The 10,639-nt window shown below is 27.4% G+C and overlaps 1 protein-coding gene across 1 annotated transcript in view; it reads left to right on the top strand.

Moving 5' to 3' along the window:
• The window catches only part of LOC100158742, a 21,722-nt gene extending 13,981 nt beyond the window's left edge, over positions 1-7,741 (top strand). Inside the window, exons 5-14 of the mRNA XM_001952185.4 lie at positions 145-359; positions 434-616; positions 1,008-1,155; positions 1,238-1,426; positions 1,751-1,839; positions 1,990-2,383; positions 2,604-2,818; positions 4,832-5,017; positions 5,863-6,004; positions 7,344-7,741. Coding sequence (XP_001952220.2) covers positions 145-359; positions 434-616; positions 1,008-1,155; positions 1,238-1,426; positions 1,751-1,839; positions 1,990-2,383; positions 2,604-2,818; positions 4,832-5,017; positions 5,863-6,004; positions 7,344-7,504 — 1,922 coding nt within the window. The 3' untranslated portion in view covers positions 7,505-7,741. The remainder of the gene's footprint in view (positions 1-144; positions 360-433; positions 617-1,007; positions 1,156-1,237; positions 1,427-1,750; positions 1,840-1,989; positions 2,384-2,603; positions 2,819-4,831; positions 5,018-5,862; positions 6,005-7,343) is intronic.
• Positions 7,742-10,639: the final 2,898 nt, after the last annotated feature.

Genomic DNA, 10,639 nt, shown 5'->3' with positions numbered 1-10,639 from the left:
TTGTTTTATAAGCGACTTGAAACTATGTAAAAATATATTTTCAAAAAAATGTACACTTTCTGAAATAATGAGTGTTCTATGATAAAAGAATCACCCAGTATTATAAGATTTAATTACAAAATGAAAATATTATGTTTATTTTAGCCGAAACCAAAGAAAGTACCGTTCTTCTTTTATTGAATGCTATATATTTCAAAGGATATTGGACAACTCCGTTTAATAAAGAACTTACAAAAAGGGGTGCATTTTATATAAACTCAAAAACTGCTATTGATGTTCAATTAATGACTGCTTATAGCAATTTTAAATCATCTACTATAGAATCACTTAATGCTAAATTACTTAGTTTACCATATCAGGTAAATTGTGATTTTTAACATTACATTTGTATATTAGTTAGTAATTACCTACTTACTTGACAACGTTTTTATAGGGAAACAAATTTGTTATGTATATAATTTTACCAGATGAAAATGGTTTGGATGATCTAATTAATAAAATTAATCCAATATTATTGGGTGAATCAATAAAAAATATGAAGACGTTTTCTACAAAAGTTGTGTTACCGAGATTTAGTTTTGAATATACATCAATTCTTGGACCATTATTACAAAAGGTTAGACATTTTTTAAATCAGTATATTTTTATTCTAGTTATCTGTGTTTAGAAAGGTAAAGCAAGATTTTCAAGAAGAAAAATTTGATATGTATCAATTAGGAATAGTTACATACCAACAACTATCATAGTCCGATACAGGTTGGTACATACCCCTGGTATACTGCCCGTAGCACTCGCAACTTCTTGAATGCTCCAAATTGATCCGATACTTATCTACACTTCAATTTCTTTCTTGAAAATCTTGCAACTAATTAAAGAATCTGTATAATAATCAAATTAAAATAATGATGCTTTGTATTTGTATTTATACAGGTAATTTAGTAACTTTGATAGTAATAATGTAATATTAAACTTAACTAATATATTTTATTATTTGTGGTAATTAATAGTTAGGTATTACCGATATGTTTGGACAAAATGCAAATTTAACAAATTTAGGTAATGATGGCCAATTTGGCAGTCTTATTGTATCTAATATACTTCAAAAAGCTGGACTCGAAGTAAATGAACAAGGAAGTACCGCTCATGCAGCTACTGGTTTGTTTTAGTTAATAATTATAAAATATTGATTGAATTATGTGTATGTAGGTAATATTAATAATTTATTTTTATATTATAGAAGTTGAATTAGATCACCGTTTCGGGGACCCAATTGAAGTTTATTTTGAAGTCAATAGACCATTTTTATTCATGATAGAAGATATTACAATGGATACCATAGTATTTGTTGGACAAGTTATGAATCCACTTTCACAGGGCTCGCCTGTAGTGTCTATTCCACCGGTTAAGACTAGAACTCCAATAAAATGTAAATTTATAATTTTAAATTTAAAATATAATCAATTATAGTTTTTAGCTTAGTTATAAGAGATCTTTGACCCCTTAAAAATATTTTGGTTGTATTATCGAGTATATAAAAAAAATATTTTCCAGTTTTATAATTAATAGGACTCATTAATATTTAAATTCAAATACCAGGAACAAACATTATTTTGATCAAGTGGCTTCTAGGAGTTTTTTTTTTTTTTACGTCAAGGAATAATCAGTTTGGGTTATAAAAATATGTTCCATTGTTCCTAACCACTACCAGATTTAAAAATATGAAATACATTAAATGCATTATATATTATAGCCGTTGGAATTGACTTGAAAATGAAAAGTAATTTTGATCAAGAGATTGACTTCCAGCGGTTTAGTTATTTTGACAGAGAACTATTTCAAGTAAGTATTTTTTATTATTTAACTATTTAATGTTTTGCATATTAAATTATTCATTATCAGTACTTCAATAAATTGTACTTAGTATTTTTATTTTTTATTATATATTAATATAAAATATATTATTATATATTTTGTTTTTAATTTGTATAGGAACTTAGCTTAAATCAACCAGATTCAAATGTTGTGGTTTCTCCAGCTAGTATTAAAACCATGTTAACATTATTATCGGAAGGTGCTCGTGGAGATACTTTGGATCAATTAAATAGAGTATTACGTTTACCAACTGACCAATCAACATTTCATAATGTATTACATGCAAATCAATTGTCTATGGAGAGTAGTCTAATTGATTTAGTGGTTGTCAACAACATCTTTGTTAAGAACAAAAACAGTATATCTAACAATTTCAAAGAGACGGCACAAGATAAATACTCAGCTAATATAACTGAAATTAATCTTCTTAATATTGAAGCATCAGTTAAAATGATCAATAAACAGATTTCTGATGCTACACAAGGACTTATAAACAGTGTAATTTCTAAAGGTGCGTGTATTTTTGTATTTAAAATGTTAAGTATTTTCAAAATATTAGCATTACTAGATTCTGAGCATTAATTTTAAAATGATTTTTTTTTATATTTATTTTTCAAGTCTGAAGGCACTTCAGTAGAAAAAATGCTTTGATTTTCAACCAAACTATGGTTTTTTTATTTTTAAATTGTTTGCTGTTTAAAAAATTTAGTACATTTAAAATAATTTTACAGATGATTTTGATGGAAACACTGAACTTTTATTGACAAATGTACTTTATTTCAAAGGAGATTGGTTACTGAAATTTAATGAAAATAGCACTAAAAACCAGTGTTTTTACACAAAACCTAGTATGTGCGTTGAAGCCAATATGATGAATTTACAAAACCAACTAGGATATGGGTACATACCAGATATTAAGGCCCAAGTTATTGAACTGCTTTACAAGGTGATTAAATATTACAAATTAGTAATACAATTGGGTAAAAAAACTTTAATAGGATAAAAAAATGTGATAAATCACTGATAAAATAAGGGTTAAAAAATTAAAAATAACTTAAAGTTAAAATAATAGAGTTTTTCACTGGAAATCAAATTGGCTAAAAGTTATATAAACAGTAAAAAGTTAATGTTTTTTTTTTTTGAAAAAGACCAAAAAATGGTATGTCTTTATTTTTTACAAGGCAAATGTAATTTTTTAAAAGTTGTATTTAGTTTTAATAAAATTGAATGTAATTTTAATTATTTACTAATTTTAATGAAAAATAATGATTTCTATTTTAAAATTTAAAATAGGTAATATTAGTTGTTTAAAAATTATATCACTAACAAAAAATGCTATGCACGAACTTAGTTAGTATAGCAACGAAGCAGGTGGACTTTGTTTCTGATCACTCCAGGGATAGTAGCATGTAATAACTCGTATAGTCTGGTAATAATATCATATCAAAAAATTCAATATTTTTTTTTAAAGATTTAGTGTAATTTTCAAAACTTTTTTCTACTTATTTATCTTGTAGATATTTGTAAATTTGATGTGGTCATTTATGGGGTTAGTGGGAAACTTAAGATATGTTTTCTCCTTATTAATTATATATTAATTAAATTAAATAATTTTTACAGATTATTGTCTTGTTATGCTTTTAAAGTAACCAAAATTTTAGAAAAATTAGTTTTTGCACTATAATTTATTAAGATTTACGTATAATATTATGACTAAAGTGGTTTTTTAGCATTTACCTATTTACCTGGATTCCCAACTCTATTGATTGTAAATAAATAAAGAACTATTGCGTATATAGAATATTATTTATTAACATATGAGATGTTCCTCTCGTCGGCGTCGGGAACTAACTAACTGACCGACTGTCGTGTGCAGTGTTGCAACCGTATAATGATAACATAATATAATACATAATATAAAATAAGTGATAACATTGTAATATATGAATTAGAACCTTACATGATTGACAACACCATTGATTTAAATTCTAAGTATTGCAAATACCTAATAACTGGGATTTATCCTGTTCAAAGTTTTAGAGTTTAAGTAATGCTAGAAATCCTATGGCTATGGGCATAAGCCTGCTTATATATAATTTACATGGTTTACTTAGTATGAAGTGGATGTGTGTCCGGTGACAGAACCTTCAATAATATCTACTTATAAACATATCTACTTAGTCTAATCTTAAAAACATAATATGAGTTGGTTTGTTAAAGAAACAGGGTTTAGAGAATGTTATTAAAATGTAATGTGGAATTAAAAATAATAAATAATTTGTATACAATATATTTAGTAGTTACAACAATATTGTTGATTAGTCTTGGGCAGAGGACTTGTAGCATTTGCATATTTGTTTTGATCAGTCACAAATATGTTTCATGCTTTGACAAAGCTAGTTTTGAAATTTTATTTTGCATATAATTAAATGCATATTTTGAATTTGTTTTGTTTTTAGGGCATATTTCATGCGATTAATACTTTTGGAGTAATATTTTAATTTAATTAATAATTTTATAAATTTTTTACTTCACTGATGTTAAATCATGCAACCAAAATATAGATACTTTTAATTTTTGTTGAATAATATGGTTTTTAAATGTCCGCGGGCACATATTTTTCCTAGAAACGCTTGAAGATAGATAAGACAATAAGATTATTTTGACATATATTAATTTTAATAATAGATAGATAATCGTTCACAATGCAATATCATATTGCCGGCATTAAATTTTATTTTTAAAATTTATATTTCGGATATAAATGTATACCTTAGGTATATTTTTTATTTTGCATTTAAAAATGCATATTTCAATATTTGATGACTTTTTATGGCTACAAGTTCTCTGCCCTAAATTATTACATATTTACTATAAAAGATAAATATAAAATAACTAGGTATTTACCTACCAGGTATTATTTCATCACGTCCATTGTTGTTTTATATATATTTTATAGGATAACAATTTTTCTATGGTTATATTATTGCCGGATGAAAATACTTCAACTGTACAAGTATTGAAAGACTCACAACATAATTCTTTTTCTAAAATATTGAATTCAATTGATGAAAGAGCTGTCAATTTGTATTTGCCACGGTTCAAAATTGATTTCTCGACAAAGTTACCGTCTGTACTTAAAAAGGTATATATATAAATATATGGATATTAAAGTTAGAAATTAGAATTTTACACTGCAGCATATCTGCATTTTCTATTTTGGCGGATAACTATTGATATTGCTGAAATAAAAATAACAAGGTTAGCAAAACTATTGTGCGTCTGTTAATAATATTAATTATTTTTAACGGGTATTTCATTTGTTATTCCATTTATTTCTTTACATTCAGTATTTTAAGTTTGAAAAAAATAGATTTAGAAAATTTAATTTTTCTTAGTGCTTATTCTAGTAAAATCATAATTTAATTTATTGTATGTATTCTAATAATTCTAAATAATTCTGAAACATTTTAAACACATTTTTGAATATTTTATACAAATTATTTACACATATCTTTAACTATATTACAAATAATAAATAATATTGTGGTTTTACTATAATAATATACACTAAATAAAGTATAAAACTTATAATTTTCAAACTTAAAACTGAATATAAATAAATTAGTATTAATACATGAATGAGTAAAAAAAATTGTGCTCTAAAATGATGACACATATTTTTAAGTTTTAACTTTTCGTATTGTACGATGTGTATTCTGTAATAAGTTTTTTTTTATAATCATTTTTTGTGGTAATTAAAAAATCTAAATGCGTATAAATCAACATTTTTAAAAATTGAAAATTATATATTCAAAAAATATTTGAAGTCTTATGTATTCATTATTTTTATGCTAGCCTCCCCGAAATAAAAATGTATATGCTTCGGATATGCAGCAGTTTGTGTCACTCATTTGATTATCCTTCATGTATATTTTTAATTTAACATTGTAAAACCTTAATATTATTTGTAATTAATTATATATTTAGATGGGATTAACATCAATCTTTAGTAGTAACGCAAATCTAACATCAATATTTAACCCAGCAAAACAAGTGTTAGTGAAGGATATAACTCATAAAGTAACGATGGAAGTCAATGAAAAAGGCTCTAAAGCAGGCGCAGTCACAGGTATTTATATATTAAGATTATATATATTTATGTTCGTTAAATGTTGTATTACCTATGCATAAATATGTATTGGTAAGCAGCAGGGCTCGAGATTTGTTTCGCATATTTCTTTCTGCAGAACTGGAAATAGTCGCAGAGTAAGCTACAAATTAATTTTATACGAAAAGGAGTTCAGTATACTTTTTGTCCATTTATTTATTTAAAAATTAATTAGTTTTTGCTATTTTTGTTTTTTGCAAAAATTGGGCCATTTCCATTGATGCCGATTATATTCTATGATCATGCCTGAGAATTTTCGTTTTGTACCCTTGTATGGCCTTGCAGTTGTTTAAATGTACAAATTCCTTATGGCTAAATTATTTCTGTGATCCGGGTATTTTTATGTGATTGCAGTCAGATAAAATTTTATTGGTGTTTTTTCCAAATATGATCGTGTGTTACTTTTTTCACTGATACAGTCCCTTACATTATAAAATTGGCCCCAGTAGTTCTTTGTAGTCACAAAAATTATCCACATTCTGTGTGAAGGAGTAATGTTATATTCTAAGTGTTAAAAAACTATTAACAAAGCTCCAAGTTGTGTCAATATTTTCAAATCTGGAATCCCACATAATATACAGTATGTAACAGAAAGAACTGACCAAAAAAAAAAAATGTATGCTACTTAAACTTATGACAAAAATTGATAAAATTATAGGATTAGTAAATAGTTTTAGAAATATTCTCATGTTAGCAAATTTCCAAAAATAATATTTTTAAAAAAGTTATAGCGTTCCAAATTAATTTAATCAAAAAAATTCCATAAAATAAACTACTTGATTTAGATAAATGTTTTTACCATCCAAATAGTTCTTATAATCAGATTCGCAAATTGGCTATTTTGAATTTATTCAAAAAAATTTAAATCAAATTTAAAATTTTTCATTTTTGGTATTAAAAAATAAAAATAATTTTTTTTTTTATTACACTTGTAGCACAAGTGGCTATAAATTATGTATCAAAAAAATAATTTTGAAATATTGATTAAAACAAAAGTTATTCCAAAAGTCAGTTCTATCTGTTACACCCTGTATAATTATATATATTTTATGTTTGCCCTAGAACCAGTCAATACTCATTAGTGTACATGAATTAAGTCAGAATAGTATATTTTTTTGCATATTTTGTAACTTTTTATTACATATTATAGCGCTAAGAATCTAACTTAACCTAAATACACGACATGTCTAGTCATTATTGTCTCTGTCCATATATAATGTTTTTTTAAACTTTTTTTGCACTGATATTAGGTACTAATACAATTATTAATTGTTAATTTACCTATGTATTTATTTTTCAGTTGTTTCTGTTATACCTTTGAGTAACATACCTCAACCATCACCAGTGACCGTCCTTATAGATCGGCCTTTTATTTTTTACATTTTTAACCGTGCTACAAAAAATATACTATTCAGTGGCCAAGTATATGATGTAAATAGTAATATTAAACACTTAATGTAATCAACCCTATTGGATGTGACGGAGACAAACCATTATGATGTCTTGTACCCCATCTTTACACAAATTAAATTGATAACCATCATCTAAATTCTAAAGATAATTGTCACTACTTTTATAGTACTTAATTTAATTTTTAGTTTTATTCAGTAGATAGTAATATTTGAAATTAATTTGTATAAAAATGATTTTAAAACTAATTATTGTTTTAAAAATAAAAATTATATGTAAGTAATGAAATACAGCACTTTTCTAATTCTATTTCACGCCTAACCGCTCTCTGAACAGCGAGTACTCACCTCTCATCTAAAGTTCATCGATGGATTCAACATCGGGAAAAACAACATACAAATTAAGGAAAAGAGAATTTGTACGCAAAATCGATTTTGGTTTTTCGTGTAACTATAAAACAAATGAACGTATATACATGAAATTATCACATGTTATTTATATTTGCATTTTCCATACACGATAAAATTTTCAAAATATTTTGATTTGTTTTGAGCTGTTTAGGAACATTTTCAGTTTCCAATTTATTAGTCTTTTAGATTCTGAGTGAAACGATGAATGTATTGATTTTACAATGATGTGTGTTTTTTTTATTTATTTTTTTATTTTTGTGTCTGTCATCACCTTTTAGGACACTAAAAGTGCTTGGATTTTCTTCAACAGTACCTTTTCTGATAAGAAAATGAATCTAGTTGGTACTTTGGGGGGTCAAAAGTCAAAAGGTCAAAATTTCCCAGTAGATTTCAAATGCGACGTGAAAAACAAAAGAAAAATTAAGGAAAAACGGGAATTTTTATGCAAAATCAGTTTTCGAGAAAATCGATTTTGGTTTTTGGTACAACTCTACAAAAAATGACCGTAGGTGCATAAAATTTTGACGGAACGTTTATGTTTGCATTTTCTATACACCATAACATTTTTCAAATATTATGATTTATTTTGAGCTGTTTACGGACATTTTCAGTTTCCATTTTTTTTTAAATTTTTTTTTCTATAAATATCAATAAAATGTTATTTGTTGGTTAAAAAAGCTTGAACATTTAATAGAAGGTTCCTATTATATTGTTTCAAAGGCAGATGAAAAAAATTAAAAATCCTTAGTCACGGTTTTTTTTTATTAGCATTTAAAGTTCAAAAATTGACAAAATACGTAAAAATGACGAAAATTTGCAAATTATTTTGAGTTAGAAATTCGTAAAAAATTTTCTTTTGAATTCTAAGATTTGAAAATGTAATACAAGATCATTCATAAGTTTGTCTATCTTTATCAAAAAAAAAATATCTTCTAGCAAATCAAATTAAATTTTTATGAGCGTTTAAATTTCATATTTTTACAAGATTGGATATTCACTCCATTTCTCACGTAGCGGATTTTGTTATTTCGTTGTAATTAAAAAACGAATGACTGTAGATACATGAAAATTTTGCCGTAGGTATGTTTATATTTTCATTTTCTATACACCATACAATTTTGAAAATATTTTGACTCTTTTTGAGCTGTTTACGGACATTGTCAGTTTTCAATTTTTTTAGTTTTTTTTTTTATAAATAGCATTAAAAAATTATCTGTCGGGTAAAAAAGCGTGAAAATGTAATGCAAGGCTCCTGATATATTGTTACAGTAGCAGTTGAAAAATATTGAAAATACATAGGCACAATTTTTTTTTATAAGCATTTAAAGTTCGAATTTTGACAAAATATATTAAATTTAAAATTTAATTATTATTTTTAGTAAAAATGTATAAAATGTTCAACTTTTATAGCTAAGGATTAAAATTTAAAACAAGGTCCTATGTACATATGTTATATATAAATTACTTTATTCACAATAATATCATCAAATATACTTAGTAATATCATAGGACTGACCGTTTTCGCTCAGAATCGTTTTACTAATATAATGATATTATATCATTGAATTCAAATGTAATACCATCCATTATACAGTGACCCACTTGAAACCTACTGTACAGCAGAGTGACATCCATTTACCCACCTTTTTTTTGTTACTTATAACAAATTATTTAGAAATTTAAAAACTTAAATAGGTACATCCATTGTAATGATCTAGCCATGACTTAAATATACATGGTAATTTATTGCACATTTGGATCTATATTGTTAACAAACAAAATAAAATGGAAGCGTAAGAGTATACAGTATACAATACATGCCTTAAGTATAGGATGTCTCCTTACGCTGCAATTTTAATTGCATAACGTGAGAAAATTTTATATAGTGGGGGTACTATTGCAAAAACCTTTATGAAGTATATTTTAGCCATAATGGACCTACCGAATTACGAGGTATATCTACCAAAACTTCCTAGGTATGTAGACATGTAGTCTATTGTATTCTAGCCGTTTAGCTAGTACCTTTTTTTTTTTTTCGGTAATGCACCACTACATGGGAGACGCACGTTTATCACATTACTTGACCCCCATGCAGTATCGTTTATTTATAGTTTACATCGTTTAATTCCGGCTCGCATGAATCGCAGTTTGTACATGTGAATGTACATACCGCGGGCTCCATGATGCCTTTACACAGTTTACGTTTTTTTACATTTTTTCATTATTTCATTAACGTGTCTGCCTAGGGCAGCCGAGGCAGACCCCAGACCGACCCTTTACATATTGTTTGGTCGGTTTAGCTTTTGTGTCTTCTCGGACCGGTAAAACCAGCCATCCTAGACTTCTCGTCCTGTGCCTTTTCTTGAGCCAGCCTAAGCCCGCCGCTCTCGATTCTCGTTCTGTGAATTCAGTTTGCCACTGCGTCTGCCGCCTGTCGCGCCCTTTCTTCGATTTCCTTAAGAGTCAGGATCTCTTCTACCATTTTATAGAAGAGTCTGGAGGTCTCTTCTGCCTCGCTGAGAACCTTCGCCTTATCTGCCTGTTCCATTGGAAGGTCCTCGAAGAGAGGGCCGCACAGGATGCTCTCGCCGTCGGTGACCTCGGGAGGGTGACCCAGTCGAGCGCGTAGCTCGTCTCGTAGGCTGTCCCAGTTCGGGCAGTGGAAGATGGTATGCTCAGCTGTGTCTGAGCCACACTGACAGTGCATACAGCGAGGGCTAAGAGCTCTGCCCATGCGGCACAGATACCACTGAAAACACCCATGTCCGGTTAGAGC

The sequence above is a fragment of the Acyrthosiphon pisum genome, chromosome A3 (genome assembly GCF_005508785.2).
Source record: "Acyrthosiphon pisum isolate AL4f chromosome A3, pea_aphid_22Mar2018_4r6ur, whole genome shotgun sequence".
NCBI lineage: Eukaryota > Metazoa > Arthropoda > Insecta > Hemiptera > Aphididae > Acyrthosiphon > Acyrthosiphon pisum.
Note: the sequence above shows the minus strand (reverse complement) of the source record. Positions and strands in the feature narration are given on the sequence as shown.